The sequence below is a fragment of the Balaenoptera acutorostrata genome, chromosome 19 (genome assembly GCF_949987535.1).
Source record: "Balaenoptera acutorostrata chromosome 19, mBalAcu1.1, whole genome shotgun sequence".
Lineage (NCBI taxonomy): Eukaryota > Metazoa > Chordata > Mammalia > Artiodactyla > Balaenopteridae > Balaenoptera > Balaenoptera acutorostrata.
In genome coordinates this window covers 4,998,722-5,015,688 of record NC_080082.1, presented here as the reverse complement: position 1 = coordinate 5,015,688, position 16,967 = coordinate 4,998,722, and the positions used below count along the sequence as shown (strand labels likewise).

Below are 16,967 nucleotides of genomic sequence, written 5' to 3'. Positions count from 1 at the left end.
CCCAGCTGAGGTAGCACAGCTGTTCCAGGACAGGTTCACCGAGCACAGACCTGTTCTGGTGGGAGGTCCTCAAGGTCCTCACGCCCGGGCACCGGAGGGCTAAGTGCATGTGCAGGGAAGACCCCAGCTAGACCCATCTGCCGACACAGGGCGGGGCTAAGGGTGGGCAGCTGCAGGTGCCCTGCTGCCCTTATTTCTGGCCCATCTCCACGCAGTCAGGGCACTGCCTGGCTAGATGAGCACGGTTAGGGACCAGCCCTGGGGCCCAACCTCCATGCCTGGCCCCTTGGGGCCCCCGGGGCCCCCGAGGACTCCCAGGCCTACCTGTGGTTGTGCTGGGTTGGCTCCTCCTGTTTTTGGTTTTTAAAAGAAATAGAGCTGTTCCCTAGAACAATGAGAGCTCACGCCAGGGCACGAAAGGGAACCTTCAAAGCAGTAAGTAGGCCTTAGGCACATCTGTCACCGCGAAGGGACCCGCCACTGGGACAGGTGACATAACTGAGCACTGGCTCTGTGTCCGGCCCGGGGCTGCACGATATCAGAGAAGGTCCACAGGCAGCAAGTGGCCAGGTGGGAACGGGATGGAGCCCAGGCGGTCTGAGTCCACAGCCAGGGCCCTGGATGGTGACACCCTCTCTGGAATGTTCCTCCCAGCTGCACCTGGGTATCCCACCGCAACACCCGACAAGGCCTCCCTTCTTGGACAGGGCAGCACACAGCAGACCCCATCGACTGGTCCTCCGGAGAGCTGATGCCCTTTCTGCGTACGCTCGCCTCACTGAAGCCCTCTCTCCAGCTCAGTCTCACTGCTCCTTCACCACCCCCTCCTCCCTGACTCTGTCCCAAGGCATGCAGCTCCCAGTGGTACCGTTCTGGCTGGCAGACAGGAAAGGATCCACATATCTGTGACCCAGCTGTTCACGGCAGGCAGGTCCTGTGCCTTCGGTGCTGCTCTGATGCTCCCTTCACGCTGGGCTGCTGCTGACCGTCACCTGTACATGACCCCCATGCAGGGTTCCCTCTGGAGCGGCAGAAACCACAGGGCCCTACAGCTCTCGGTACCTTAACAACTCTCCTGTGTTGTCGACCTGGCCTCAACGTGTGGCCTGGGGGTCCATACTTGTCCATCTCTGTCCTCGTCCTGTCCCAACTACATGACCCTACAAATGCCCACGCCTAGAGGACACACGTGTGCACCGAGGCTGCTGTAAGAGCACTCGAGGCTGGGCCAGGGGCTCCACCAGCTAAAGGGGAAGCTGGTCTCTGGAGAACAAGTGGGGCAGTGACCAGCCTCAGCACAGGGAAGGGACGGGAGCAGGAGAGCTGGTCCCCAAAGCAAGTAACACATGTAGATGCAGACCTCGAAGGCTGGGCGAGGGATCCTCCCAGCAAGTGGGAACAGGAGGCCCCAGGTCCAAGCTCCCTCCTTAGGGCACGAGGTATCCAAGTCCCCAAAGAGGCGAACCTCAGGCCTGCAGCCAATGTGGAGGTGTGGAGACCAGGAGCCCAGCTCAATGCTCTGAGGTCTAGAACTTCATTTCACAACCACATGGCTGCAGCGTTAGGATGGCCTTACGATGGAGCTGCAGAAACACTCTGGTTGACAAACAATTTCTCTAATTCAATCATTTGCCAACATTAATACTGGGAGAGGCCCCAACCAAAAGACACAGATCGACTGAATGGATACAAAAACAAGACCAATATATATGCTGTCTACAAGAGATCCACCTCAGACCTAGGGACACATACAGACTGAAAGTGAGGGGATGGAGAAAGATATTCCATGCAAATGGAAATCAAAAGAAACCCGGAGTAGCAATACTCATGTCAGACAATATAGACTTTAAAATAAATACTACAAGAGACAAGGAAGGACATTATATAATGATCAAGGGGTCAATCCAAAAAGAAGATATAACAATTATAAATATCTATGCACCCAACATAGGAGCACCTCAATATATAAGGCAAATGCTAACAGACATAAAAGGGGAAATTGACAGTAACACAATAATAGTAGGGGACTTTAACACCTCACTTACACCAATGGACAGATCATCCAAACAGAAAATAAATAAGGAAAGACAAGCTTTAAATGACACATTAGCCCAGATGGACTTAATTGATATTTATAGGACAACCCATCCAAAAACAACAGAATACACTTTCTTCTCAAGTGTACATGGAACATTCTCCAGGATAGATCACATCTTGGGTCACAAATCAAGCCTCAGTAAATTTAAGAAAACTGAATTCTTATCAAGCATCTTTTCTAAGCACAAGGCTATGAGACTAGAAATCAACTACAGGGAATAGAACGTAAAAAACACAAACACATGGAGGCTAAACAATATGCTACTAAACAACCAAGAGATCACTGAAGAAATCAAAGAGGAAATCAAAAAATACCCAGAAACAAATGACAATGAAAACACAATGACCCAAAACCTATGGGATGCAGCAAAAGCACTTCTAAGAGGGAAGTTTATAGTAATACAATCCCACCTCAAGAAACAAGAAAAATCTCAAATAAACAACCCAATCTTACACCCTAAAGCAATGAGAGAAAGAAGAACAAAAAAACCTCAAGGTTAGCAGAAGGAAAGAAGTCATAAAGATCAGATCAGAAATAAATGAAAAAGAAATGAAGGAAAGGATAGCAAAAATCAATAAAGCTAAAAGCTGGTTCTTTGCGAAGATAAACAAAATTGATAAACCATCAGCCAGACTCATCAGGAAAAAAAGGGAAAAGACTCAAATCAATAGAATTAGAAATGAAAAAGGAGAAGTAACAACTGACACTGCAGAAATACTAAGCATCATGAGAGACTACTACGGGCAACTATATGCCAATAAAATGGACAATCTGGAAGAAATGGACAAATTCTTAGCAAAGTACAACCTCCCAAGACTGAACCAGGAAGAAACAGAAAACATGAACAGACCAATCACAAGCACTGAAATTGAAACTGTGATTTAAAGTCTTCCAACAAACAAAAGCCCAGGACCCGATGGCTTCACAGGTGAATTCTATCAAACATTTAGAGAAGAGTTAACACCTATCCTTCTCAAACTCTTCCAAAATACAGCAGAGGGAGGAACACTCCCAAACTCATTCTACGAGGCCACCATCACCCTGCAACCAAAACCAGACAAAGGTTTCACAAAAAAAGAAAACTACAGGCCAATATCACTGATGAACATAGATGCAAAAATCCTCAACAAAATACTAGCAAACAGAATCCAACAGCACATTAAAAGGATCATACACCATGATCAAGTGGGGTTTATTCCAGGAACGCAAGGATTCTTCAATATATGCAAATCAATCTATGTGATACACCATATTAACAAATTGAAGGATAATCTCAATAGATGCAGAAAAAGCTTCCGACAAAATTCAACACCTATTTATGATAAACACTCTCCAGAAAGTGGACATAGAGGGAACCCACCTCAACATAATAAAAGCCATATATGGCAAACCCACAGCCAACATCATTCTCAATGGTGAAAAACTAAAAGCATTTCCTCTAAGATCAGGAACAAGACAAGGGTGCCCACTCTCACCACTATCATTCAACATAGTTTTGGAAGTTTTAGCCACAGCAATCAGAGAAGAAAAAGAAATAAAAGGAATACAAATTGGAAAAGAAGAAGTAAAACTGTCACTATTTGCAGATGACACGATACTATACATAGAAAATCCTAAAGATGCCACCAGAAAACTACTAGAGCTAATCAATGAATTTGGTAAAGTAGCAGGATACAAAATTAATGCACAGAAATCTCTTGCATTCCTATACACTAACAATGAAAAGTCAGAAAGAGAAATTAAGGAAACTCCCATTTACCACTGCAACAAAAAGAATAAAATACCTAGGAATCAACAAACCTACCTAAGGAGGCAAAAGCCCTGTATGCAGAAAACTATAAGACACTGATGAAGAAAATCAAAGACAATACAAACAGATGAAGACATACCATGTTCTTGGATTGGAAGAATCAATATTGTGAAAACGACTATACTACTCAAAGTGATCTACAGATTCAATGCAATCCCAATCAAACTACCAATGGCATTTTTTACAGAACTAGAACAAAAACCTTTACAATTTGTATGGAAACACAAAAGACCCCAGATAGCCAAAGCAATCTTAAGAAAGAAAAACGGAGCTGGAGGAATCAGACTCACTGACTTCAGACTACACTACAAAGCTACAGTAATCAAGACAGTACGGTACTGGCACAAAAACAGATATATAGATGAGTGGTACAGGATAGAAAGCCCAGAGGTAAACCCACGCACATATGGTCACCTTATTTTTGATAAAGAAGGCAAGAATATACAATGGAGAAAAGACAGCCTCTTCAATAAGTGGTGCTGGGAAAACTGGACAGCTACATGTAAAAGAATGAAATTAGAACACTCCCTAACACCATACACAAAAATAAACTCAAAATGGATTAAAGGCCTAAATGTAAAGCCTGACAGTATAAAACTCTTAGAGGAAAACATAGGCAGAACACTCTATGACATAAATCACAGCAAGACCCTTTCTGACCCACCTCCTAGAGTAATGGAAATAAAATTAAAAATAAACAAATAGGACATAATGAAACTCAAAAGCTTTTGCACAGCAAAGGAAACCATAAACAAGAGGAAAAGACAACCCTCAGAATGGGAGAAAATATGTGCAAAAGAAGCAACTGAAAAAGGATTAATCCCCAAAATATACAGGCAGCTCATGCAGCTCAATATCAAAAAAACAAACAACCCAATCAAAAAATGGGCTGAAGACCTAAATAGACATTTCTCCAAAGTTGACAGATTGCCGACAAACACATGAAAAGATGTTCAACATCACGAATCATTAGAGAAACGCAAATCAAAACCACAATGAGGTATCACCTCACACCAGTCAGAATGGCCATCATCAAAAAATCTACAAACAATGAATGCTGGAGAGGGTGTGGAGAAAAGGGAACCCTCCTGCACTGCTGGTGGGAATGTAAATTGATACAGCCACTATGGAGAGCAGTATGGAGGTTCCTTAAAAAACTAAAAATAGAACTACCATATGACCCAGCAATCCTACTACTGGGCATATACCCTGAGAAAACCATAATTCAAAAAGAGTCATGTACCACAATGTTCACTGCAGCACTATTTACAATAGCCAGGACATGGAAGCAACCTAAATGTCCATCGACAGATGAATAAATAAAGAAGATGTGGCACATATATACAATGGAATATTACTCAGCCATAAAAGGGAACGAAACTGAGTTATCTGTAGTGAGGTGGATGGACCTAGAGTCTGTCATACAGAGTGAAGCAAGTCAGAAAGAGAAAAACAAATACCGTACACTAACGCACATATATGGAATCTAAAAAAACGGTACTGATGAACCTAGTGACAGGGCAGGAATAAAGACACAGACGTAGAGAATGAACCTGAGGACACAGGGGGGAAGGGGAAGCTGGGACGAAGTGAGAGAGTGGCATGGACATATATACACTACCAAATGTAAAATAGCTAGCTAGTGGGAAGCAGCCGCATAGCACAGGGAGATCAGCTTGGTGCGTTGTGATGACCTAGAGGGGTGGGACAGCGAGGGTGGGAGGGAGGCTCAAGAGGGAGGGGATATGAGGATATATGTATACGTACAGCTGACTCATTTTGTTGTACAGTAGAAACTAACACAACACTGTAAAGTGATTATACTCCAATAAAGATATTTAAAAAAAGAAAAAAAAAAAACACTGGGAGATTTCACATTCTCCAGATTGTAGGCTTCTCTTGAAAGATCAAAACATGTGCCATCCCCAAGATGTGGCCCGAGCGCTCCGGTGAGTCCCAGCCCCCTGAGACCCGCTGTCTCACTAGGGCCGTGTCCTCACTCCCTGGACCCGACTGGCTTACGGGACCCCAGCTTTCACAGTGCTGGGGGCAGGTGGTGAGCCGTCCACACCTGTGGAGGGCAGGCAGGAAGACCAGAGGCACAAGCCCCTCATTCTGAGGTGTTGAAACCATGCTTAGGTCTACAGCCCGTCTCTGAGGACAACACACCACCGTGAGCCTGTAAACGCTGACACTGTAAGGGCTGCTGGGGACGGGGAGAGCTCTGCGGGGCCCTCAGCAATTCCTCTAAGTCCTCGAAGCAACAGCAGCCACGGAATGCGGTTAAAAGCTGCCAGGTCACCACTGTGACCTGCCAAGGGTGACACGCGGCAGGGAGAGTTGGGCGTTGGCAGCTCCTCCCTCATCCCTCGGCCTGGGCCTTTCTCTTCCCAGGACCTCACCAGCACCCCGATCCCACAGGACCTCCGCCCTTTCCGGTCAGTCTGTCCTCATCTATGATCTGAAAGCTGATGTTTGGCCACTTGGAGGACAGAAAACACTGTACAGGCAGGGGTTAAAAGTTAACAGGCTGCCTTGGGTTAGGCAACGGTTTCTTTCTCAGAAATGGCCCCTGATACATAAAAAGGACTTCATCAAAATGAAAAGCTCTTATGCTTGTAAGGATACCATCAGGAAAGTGAAAAGACAACAGACAGAATGAAAGAAACTATTTGCAAGTCACGTATCTCATAAGGGACTTTCATCTGGAAGATATCGAAGAACTCTTACAAGTCAATAAAAAGACAACTCAATTAAAAAATGGGCAAAGGATCGAAATGGACATTTCTCTAAAGAAGACATAAAAATGTCCAATGAACACATGAAAAGATGCTCAACATCATTATCTGTAGGGAAATGCAAATCAAACCACAATGAGATGTCACTTCACACCCACTAGAGGGCTGTCGTCAGAAAGATGGGTAACAGTAACTGTTGGTAAGAATGTGGAGAAGCCGGGACCCTCATACACTGCTGGTGGGAATGTGAAACGGTGAAGCAGCTTTGGAAAAAGAGTTTGGCGGTTCCTCAAAAAGTGAAGAATAAAACTATAGGATTTTACTCCTCGGTGCCAACCCAACAGAAATGAAAACTTATGTCCACATTAGAAATGGTACATGCATGCTCAAAGCAACACTATTCACAACAGACAAAAAGTGGAAACAGCTCAGTGGTCCATCAAGTGAGGATAAACAAAATAAGACCTATCCATCCGACAGTGTCATTCAGGTCCAGAAAGGAGTGAAGTACGGAGACAGCTACAACATGGATGAACCACTAAGACGCCCTCCGTGAGAGAAGCCAGTCCTCCAAGGCCATGCATTATATGACGCCCTTTTTATGAAATGTTCAGATTAGGCAAATTCATAGAGACAGCAAATCAGTGGTTGCCTGGGGCTGTGGGAGGAGGGAATAGAGGTTTACTGGCTGCTGGGTAGGAGGTTTCTTTTGGAGGCGATGAAAACATTCTGGAATTATAGCGGTGATGGTTGCACAACCTTGGAATATACTAAAAACCACTGAACTGTACACTTTTAAACACAATTTTGTAAGACGTGAATTACACCTCAAAGAAATATTTAACAGGCTGACTCAGAACCCATTCCAGGTTGTCATCAAAGAGAAATGCACAGGCGGGCAAGAGCCCATTACACACTTTTTAGCTTCATACAGGTAATGCGTATTTATTGAAAATTTTCTTCACCAACAATGGTGAAATCGAGACTCAAATTACAAAACACGATGGCAGTTGATACTTATAAAAATAAAGCGAAGGGCTATGTTTCACAGATTTGTGCAAGTTTCTTTCAAAATCTGTCTGTCCTCTCATCAAAAAGGAGATCATGGCATCTGTGTTATTCCTCATGATGTAATAGTAAAAAACTGTGTTCCGTTGACAAAAAAAATAGCTTTGCTTCCATACAGCACAAGTCTTTAAAGTGACTTTTCCCCAACAATAAATATAGAAAATAGCCTTTATGGAGCACGTCTAGCTTGGTCAGAGCCGTTTCCTCCCCGACAGCCTTTAGAAGTTGTCCGAGTCTTTGGTGCACAGGCGGCCGGCGAGGTCTGACTCCAGGCTGCCCTGCGGGGCCCTCCGGCGGCCCCACGCCCCGCACGACACACCGCGAGCCTGCGCTCCTCGCCGGGGGAGGCCCGCTCAGCACAGGCTCTCAGAGCGTTTCGAGCAGGGGGCCCCCAGGAGCCCACGGCTCTGCCCACCCGCCACGGCCACCCTCGAAGGCGCTCCCCGGCGCTCACAGCCAGCCGGGCGGACGTCACACCGAGGGGGCCTTTGGTGGGTGAACCTGCTGCACAAGCTGTGGGCGCTTCACCCTAGGCTTCCTCCGCTTTGGCCTGCTCTTGGCCTTGTTGATCTGCACCACGAAGAAGGCCAGGACCACCATGGCTCCCAGGAAGGCGAAGACGGGAATGGTCTGGCCCACCTCCTGGTTGTAGCGGCCAGGCATGATCCCTGCAGGAGGACAGCGGGGGACGGTCAGTCCACATGGCCGCGACCTCTGTGCCTACGAGACGAGCTGGGCTCGTAGTGACCCAGAGAAAGAATGAGAGAGAAGTGCGTCCAAACTCTCAGAGGAGGGCTTCCTGGGGCAGAGGGTGGGGTGTGAGGTCTCCGCCCTGCCTCCCCACCTGTGCTCCCTCAGAAGCCAGCGTGGCCCTTCTGCTGCCGCGGATAATCTGCAACGGGGGCGCCCTATCTCTGTTTTCATGAAAACCATGGAAGACGGACAAGTCTAGGCGCTGGTGTTACACTAGCTGGACGGGGGGAAGAGGGAGGTGGCCTGGTGGGAAGGTGAGGACGGCCGGCCACGCTCCCGCCGCTGGGAAGGCCTCCCGCAGATGGGACACGTGGTTGGGAACCGAGAGTGGCCATCGGAGGAACCTGGGTTTGTGCTGTCACACGGCTCTGTAACTGAGTGACGCTGGGGTTCCAGAACTAACCTTCATCAGTGCACCCCGGGACCTGCAGGCAAGGCCCTCAGGAGCTTGACGTCAGCACACAAAGTCCCCAGGGTTGGACCACGTGGGCCAGGGTACCCCTTCCTGATCCCTGGAGTTCCTGGCCAATTCCTAACACCAGGAGAAGTGCCCCTGGGGAGCTGTAAACTCGTGCAAGAGCACAGGGGCTTCTGGAACGGAAGAGGAGCCCACACTCTGCTGGAATGACTTGGTCCAATCATCCCAGATAAAGGACAATCTGTCCCCGACAGTCCGGTGAGGCCAAAGCCATTATCTGGCTGGTTGGGGGGACCATTTCATGTCACTTGGGGTGAGGGACACCCCACATTTAACTGAGAATCTCAGCTCAGGGAAGTCCCATCCTAGGGGGGCCGGGGCAGAGAATCGGTGAAGACGTCTGGGTTGAGGGTTCAGGGGCCATGCTGTGACAGATGGACATCATAAAAGAAATTCTAATTTGAAAATTCAAGTAGAATTTTCTAAAAGACGACAACATGTTAATCCTTTAGGTCTGCTTTTGGCCTTGTTGATTTGTACCACGAAGAAAGCCAGGAAGGCAGAGACACGAACGGCCTGGCCCACCTCCTGGGGGACGGAGGGAGGCTCTTTTGAACAAACCATAGTATGATTTAGCCCAACAGTGAAACGCCGAAGAACTGACCTCCAGGAATGTCCCAGGCTCCACTCTCTCCCGGAGACAAGGGCCTCACTTGAGGGCGATTTGGTCGGAAGCTGGGTACCACCACCTTGTCCAGGTCGATGGAGAGTAGCTTCTGGTGTTTCCAAAGATTACTTCAGGAAAATGGATTCAAACAAAATACAAATAAGCAACTGTACTGGCCCAAGGAAGCTGAGCCAATCCCTGAGAAATAGAAAGTGCTTTAAACGTTAACGTGAAACGATGTCCCATCTACGTCTACCTAAACACAACTGTGGACAACTGGAAGCGCACTTCCAGGCCCCAAGACAAGAACGCCCAGTAAAGTCCGTACACACAAGATCAGTTCTAGAGGGTTTACACCACCAACAACTCGAGCTTGCCTTGACCTAAACCAGAAACGTCACCCAGCAGAAGGAGAGAAAACTACACGTAACTTCTGAAAGGAGCCGGCGGATGCAGGTGAGTGGACACGGCCCGGCTGGAAGGTGCGCAGTCTCCACCGCGAGGCAGGAGAGCCGTGGGCACGGCTCTCTGACGGACGCAAACCACGGTGGCAAAGGGGGCAGACCTGGTGCCAGGGGCCAGCCGTCACCTTGGTCCTCAAGGACACCACTCTCAGGAGGCAGAACAGGCAGACACACAAGTAACCGAGGCGCGGACAGAAACCATGGGAATAAAGGAATGAGCATCTGCCTAGCCTGCAGGGCCACAGTGATGAAGAAAGGAAACACACGTGCTTTGCAGAATGTACTGGACTTGCTACGATGGCACCGTTATTCATATCACTAATTCTAAGATCGGAAGAAGAACTTGTTTAGGCCAATACAACTTGTAACGGAGGAAGAGAGGCTGGTATACTGCCAAGAGCAGCCTGGGAAGACACAGAGATTAGAGCAGAGAGTGCGAATGGAAAATCTGAAGACTGCTGTGACTAAAATCAGGGAAAAGAATAAAATATGCTTGCAAATTATGAACTCGCCATTTTTCCGCTTCTCATTCATTTGGAAATTGCTGGCCCATCTCTCACTTTGGCCAAGAGAGAGCAAAGAGTTCAGTTCTATCAGCAATCAGGATGAAGGTCAGCAGGAAGCCAACAGACACTGGCTCTGTAAAGAGGTTTTCCGAGCAGGAAACAGATAAGCTGCTACCTTGCCCGTCCAACCGGGCAACTGCTTGGAAAATGCCGAGTATTATAACCTGTTCTATTTTATATAATTTAAGTTTACTTTTCAGGTTTAATCAGTCTGAAAATTAAACTGACAATGCTAAGTTACAGAATCAATGACATTTAAGCTTTATAACCCTGCAGGTGAATATACATGGGGTTGTATGTTAATTCTCACGGCGCTTTCCTGTTCTGGAATTTAATTACCTGGCAGTGGCCCCTTCTCATTGAGCAGACGGGGTGACAGTGCACCACGTTATCATTTGAGAATTTCACAATGTCCCGATGGGAGGACAGAAGGTTAGCCTCACCCAGGGGCTCCTTACAGGTCTGACATTCCTGCAACTGCTCCGGGTACGGATGCCTGACGCCCAGGAACGACTCCGGGAAATGAGTCCTGGTTTCAGGAACGGAGTGGCCGCCTGCACTCAGCGCTGGGCTGACGGAGCCTGAGCCTTTCCAGGGCTCTCTGACACTGTCCCGCATCGCTTCAGAGATTCAGAATCTAGACCTAGATCTAGGTCGATGAGAACGGAGAACAATTTTCACCAAGAGGTGAGGTGTGAGATAAAGGTGACGCCTGGTGTGTGTATTAAGAAGGAAGTGTTGGGAGCGACAGTGAAAGTCAAGTTCTAGGAGCTGCACAGCATCAGCACCCTCGACGGGCCAGGCTGGGCCTTGAGGCGTCGTTCGATGGGGACGCGCAGACGCCAAGGACACTGTTATCTGTTCTCAGCGTCCTGAGCAGCTCCGTGGAGAGTAACGGGGTTTCAGGGACCTCTGCCAACAGCCACTGCCCGCTGGGCGTGGACTGCCGACCACAGCTGGAGTTCAAGTCTGGTTTGAATACTAGGATGATGACAGGTTATAAATAAATGAGATGTAAAAATGGAATCTTATCAGAAACTTTTAAACGATGGCATGGTAACTGAAATGGAAAAGTACTCAGTAATTAAAGTGTCAGGACCAGAAGTGCCGCCGAGTAGAGAGCGTGAAGAATCTACAATCCTGCTTCCCGTCGAGCAGGTTCTGAAGATGACGTGTTCATCACTCGCTGAGTGAGTGGCGCGCTCAGTGCTCTGCTCACGACGACAGCAAAGCACAGGAAGCTTCGGGGCCTCCTGCAGGCAGCCCCCTCTTCGTGGCTCACAATGCAGACAGTGGCCCCCCGTGCCCTGCCACACACACCCCGACACCTGTATACACGGAGACCCACACGAAGTGGGCAGGCTGGTGGGGGAGAGAAGGCAGGGCCCCCCCGCCACCGAGGGGGAGCTGCCGCGTGCGTGAGGTGTGCTGCCTGTGAGGGGAAACAGCTGCTCGCGGCGTCGCTCAGGGGACCAGGAGCCAAGGGGGTGGGACTGCCCCTGCGTCACCGTACCAGGACCTCAAATCTCACCAGAGCAGGAAATTGTCCTGCTGGGGCCAGGCATGCCCAAGAGAGAAACAGGGAGAGGGACTGATCTAGAGAAAACCTGGAACCAGCGGCCTGAGCTGGCTCTTCTGCCCGAACAGAGAAACAGCAGGGGTCACTCAATTTTTGGCTTCTGAAAGGAAATGACAGAAATGAAGAGGCTGAGCTTGACAGATGGAGAAGCAGGCAGATCAACAGCGTCTGCGCCTGTCATGCTAAGAGGTCCCTTTACCAGGGACGACACTCAGCCCAGGGTGAGGGCACAGACGCAACTCCGGGCCCGGCGACAGGCCAGAACCCAGATCTACTCCTGAAGTCTCTGCCCCCGGGTGGGACACAGAAAGACCCTGTCTGTATCCCAGAATCAACACCGCACATGGGGAGCGCTCAACTCCCGAACCTCGAACTAAAGGAGCCAGAGCTTCCCTTCAAGGGGACATCACTGTCAGATGACAAGCTTTTTAACCAAGAGCCAACCAAACCTAACGGGAGGCTGATTACCCAAAGCGCTTTTATGCAGGATACCACCAGGGTGCATAACTCTGAAGGTCAATACGGGAGTTCACTAATTTAAAAAACCATCACAAAGTGACAAGCTAGACTTGATTATCCGATAATGATGTCAGTAAAATTCCATTCCCTCTTGTTAAAAAAAAAAAAAGAAAGAAAAGCAATGAATCATAAACCCAGCAGAAGGAGTGGAGAAGCACAGTGTCACCAACCTGGGAGCCGTCTCATTCAAGGGCTGCGGCTTGGCCCACGACAGGTGCGGACAGGCCGGCAGCGCCCGGGGCTCAGGGCCTCCCAGCCGGGCCTCAAGGACCTTGGAGTACCGGTGCAGGTGGTTCCCTGGGCAGCACCCATGCCGACACCCGGGCCATCGTTGTTAAGAAGATGCAGGGGGAGAACAAGGCTTCATTAGTTGTCTGTCTGCGTCCCGGCCGTCAGGCCCGCTACACGCGCTTCTCGCCCGTCTGCCAGGTGCTCAGGGGCGAGGCCTGGCTGCTGCCGAGCGTGAGCGAACACATCAGGACAGCCGTTCCCTCTCAAGTGGCCACGCTGCACACACGGCAGCGGCCGGGCCGCCTCACGGACCGTAATTACACGCACGAGGCTATACTCGAGGAGTCTAACCTGTAGATACACTTCGTGGAAACAGCTTTCTCTTCTCAAATGTTTAATGCTCAGGCCAAAAAGAAAATCTGCGTTTTCAAAATTCTTTTTGCTTCTCATATCTGTGCCGTCCTTTACTGCAGCCACGGCCCACATGCGGCTACTGAGCGACTGAGGGTGGGTGTCGCATGTTTAAATAACAGTGCTCTGGTGAATGGGGCTGAAGAGTTTTATCACAATGAACTTAACCTGTTCCTTTTTAGTCCTTAAACGCGGCTACTGGGAAGTTCAGAACCAACCGCGGCTCGCACCGAGCGTCCAGGGACAGCCTGGGAGGAGGGGGCTCGGGCTGCGCGGCCACGGGGCCGTCACCCGCCAGGCGAGCTGGGGCCCTGTCTCTTCTGTGAACTGGAAGGAAGTACCTATTTTCAAGGGTCCCGAGAGGGCTTAGAGTGTAATCCCTGTGAGCAGCCCCGGCCTGGCGCCTGGTACCTAGAGAGCGCTCAGAACTGCCGGCCGCTCCTCCCAAGAGCCCATCTCGCGGGACGACACGGGCGGGGGCGGGCGCCCCCGCGGCCACTCACCTTCCATCCTCTCCGGAGCCACCGAGTGCGCCCCGCTGGGGGGGCGCTGCCGAGCCCCCGAGTGGCTGAGGCTGGGGGGCGTCACCCCGTACGACGTGAACTGCAGGAGCGCATCCAGGAGCCAGAAGCAGTCTGCGGGTTCAGCAACAGGCTGCTTAGCAACTAGATCTGTTTACAGCGACCTCTACAGGAAAATCAGAGCTGGCCCCCGAACAAGGGGGAAACAGGACGGCAGAAGGTCGGGTCCCAGTACAGCCCTGTTCGTGGGACACTCGCGTCCTCCACGGTCATCGGCAGCCCACGCGGGCCCCACTCCCAGCCCCCAGGCGCCCCTCGGTTCTGGGTTCCTCACAACAAGGACGGAAGGGTCTCCTGCAGGGACGGTGGGACCACGTGCCACCACAGAGAGCAGAACCGCCCGGAGATCGGGGTCCGCGAGAGAGGAGGGGAGAACCGGGCACCAAAGCTCCTGCCAACACCCGCAGGCTGTCCTGGGGGAGGGATCTAGATTTTCAGGTGAGGGTAGAGCCAGGACCACCGGGTGCACGCCCCAGGGAGGTGGGTTCAAGGTCAACGCAAGTACAAAGTCTAGCAGTCTGGGCCGCCCTGAGTCAGTGGGCCCCGACCACAAAGTAGGAAGGCTGAAAACGGTCAGTTATTTTGGGGGGTCATCCCAGGGGGCCTAGGTGCTGCGCTGCACTCAACAGCCTCCGTCACGGGGCCACACGGACGGATCCTTCCTATCAGATGAGGAGCTGCACTGACTTTAAACCTGGGACCGCTGCTCCCCAGCTGCCACCGCCCCGCATCCCCTCAACACCAGCGCAAACGGGATGAGGGTCGCAGAGAGGGGACGGCAGGACACACTTGTCTCCCGACGGAGCACCCAGTCAAGTGCTCCCGGCCCCAAAAGCTCCTCCAGGCGGACACGGGAAGTGTAAGGACCAGGACAGTCTCTCAGGCATTTACCGTTTTAATAAAGACTCACCAGAGATCTCAGGTCTTAAAAGACAATCTCTGTAGAAATAAAACACTAATCTTCTTTTAACTATGACTTTAACCTTCACTTTTGATTTTTTTTAAAAAAAAATTCTATGGATTTATGTGTAATGCTAGGAACGTAGTCACTTAACCTTCACATCACAGAGAGAGAGAGGGAGAGAGAGACGGGGACGGACGCAGCGCAGACGCCCAGCTCACGCTCCAGCCGCCTCGGCCCCTCCTGTGAAGCCTGGTCACTGCCTGCACATGAAGACACGACTCCCCCAGCCCCTCCTGCCCCCCGTCCTCAGGGACCTGAAAGACTAGGTTCTGGTCCTGGTCTGGTCATCATCTCACCAGCAAAGAGACGGAACACTTGCACCCGCCCATGCCTCCTTTACAAAATGAGAAAAATGAAAGTCTTTGGCCAAGCTCAAACCCCCAGATCTGAAGGTGCATCGAGAGATGCAGAGGAAGAGGAGGGGCGCTAAGGACCAGCTGCCCCTCTCTGCCCCCACCTCACACCCAGCGATGATACCAAGCACCCCTCACGAGGGCCGAAACTCCCGAGTCTGGGATGAGGGCCAAGTGCTGGAAGAGGGTGGGTCAGACCTGAGAGGCGGCCTGCGCAGCAGTGCCAGGGACACAGCCTCCAGAGAGGGGCGCCGGGGAGGGCAGAGACTGGGTAAACTGGCCTCCCCACCAAAACACGGGGGGCCTGGCCTCCGCCGGCCCCAGCACAACGAGCGTGGAGGGGAAGGCAGCGCAGCCTGCGAGCGCGCTTTTGCTTTGCTTATTAAACACGCCCAGCGCGAGATACCTATCAAAACATCCCGAGCACCTGGCTCACCTGAGCAGCCTCTATTTACCAGCATCTCATGGGTGCCTGTCCAGGGACAAGGGGGAGAAGGGGCAGGAACCTCAAAGTCACCAAGGCCCACCCACTGCGGCCGCGCCAGCACTTCTCACCCTTCTGCCGGTGACTGTCATCCAAGCAATTGGAGTCTCCGTACAGCACGATCCGGCCTCCACCCTCAGCCGGGATCTGATACAGCCCCAAAATGGGGACGTTTTCAACAACCGCTGTTTCCTGCTTTAAGACCTCCAATCCTGAAACAACACAACAGAAACAGCAGTGAGAAGTTCTGTGGAGGAATGAACAATTTTCCAGTTGCCCCTTACCTTTAGTACACATGACACCCCTGCAAAAAAAAACCCACAGCAAAGTCTAATAATCACAACAGTGCCAACTTTTAGGATAAGAAAACAACATATAAAGTGCCACTAATTTGGGCTGCAGCAAAATTCACGTATGTGTATACGTATATTCCCGTAACTCTCCTTTTCCATTTTCACTCAAAATGGTGGTACATAGTATTCACAATCCTAGAGGCGTTGCTTCTCTCTTTTTATCCGCCAAACCCAAATTTTTGTCTCTTCTTATTATGCTGAGAGGCTTATGTCTTCGGACCACACACACAAGGGGCAGCTCCTGCTCAACACACAGGTACCTCTGTGGACACAGTTATATACACTGGTGCCCAGGCTTCATGCTTAATAACTGAAAGCTAGGACAACCAGAACTAATTTTTAGAACATATGCCCACGTAGTTTTAGTTCAGATTTAAGGTATTTGTTACAGGAATCTCATAAATACAGTACAAACGTTCCAACAGCAGAGACTTCTCACCTCTGCCCAAACAGACAACACAATTTACAACGTTGACCACATCAAGAAGCCAACAGTGCACAGATGCCACGGCAGCAACTGCTGGTGACACCATCACATAATCAAAGTCCCCACCCCTGAAGCAAACGCATCCCGCACACTGGAGACGACACACGTCTGCACCAGGATCCAGCATCGACTGCGCTGGTCACATCTAAAATGTCTATGGCTCTAAAAATGCAGCGCTTCCTGCTCTCTACGTATAATCCCACCAGGAACTGAGTGGAAGGGAAAACAGGATTTTCTTTGTCGGGAGGGAGAGACACGGCAGTAAAACAGATGAAGTGGGGAAAGTGCACACAGCATTGCCACTTGGCCTCGTGGTTTGACAGAGTTTTGTTTCTGACAATAGGGTCCTTTTTGATCCAGCATAACCCAGATTTTCAAATTCCTATTTTGTACCCAAAAGATTACTCAACTTAAAGCCTGTTT

At 50.1% G+C, this 16,967-nt stretch overlaps 1 protein-coding gene across 6 annotated transcripts in view; it reads right to left on the bottom strand.

The window, feature by feature from the left end:
* Nucleotides 1-7,575: 7,575 nt before the first annotated feature.
* Nucleotides 7,576-16,967, bottom strand: part of MBTPS1 (membrane bound transcription factor peptidase, site 1) — a 49,919-nt gene continuing 40,527 nt past the window's right edge. For all 6 annotated transcript variants that reach the window (XM_057534020.1, XM_057534017.1, XM_057534019.1 and 3 more), the window contains 5 exons: nucleotides 15,776-15,916; nucleotides 13,826-13,957; nucleotides 12,851-12,977; nucleotides 9,550-9,680; nucleotides 7,576-8,382 (listed from right to left, as the gene is read on the bottom strand). In XM_057534020.1, coding sequence (XP_057390003.1) covers nucleotides 8,186-8,382; nucleotides 9,550-9,680; nucleotides 12,851-12,977; nucleotides 13,826-13,957; nucleotides 15,776-15,916 — 728 coding nt within the window. In that variant the 3' untranslated portion in view covers nucleotides 7,576-8,185. The remainder of the gene's footprint in view (nucleotides 8,383-9,549; nucleotides 9,681-12,850; nucleotides 12,978-13,825; nucleotides 13,958-15,775; nucleotides 15,917-16,967) is intronic.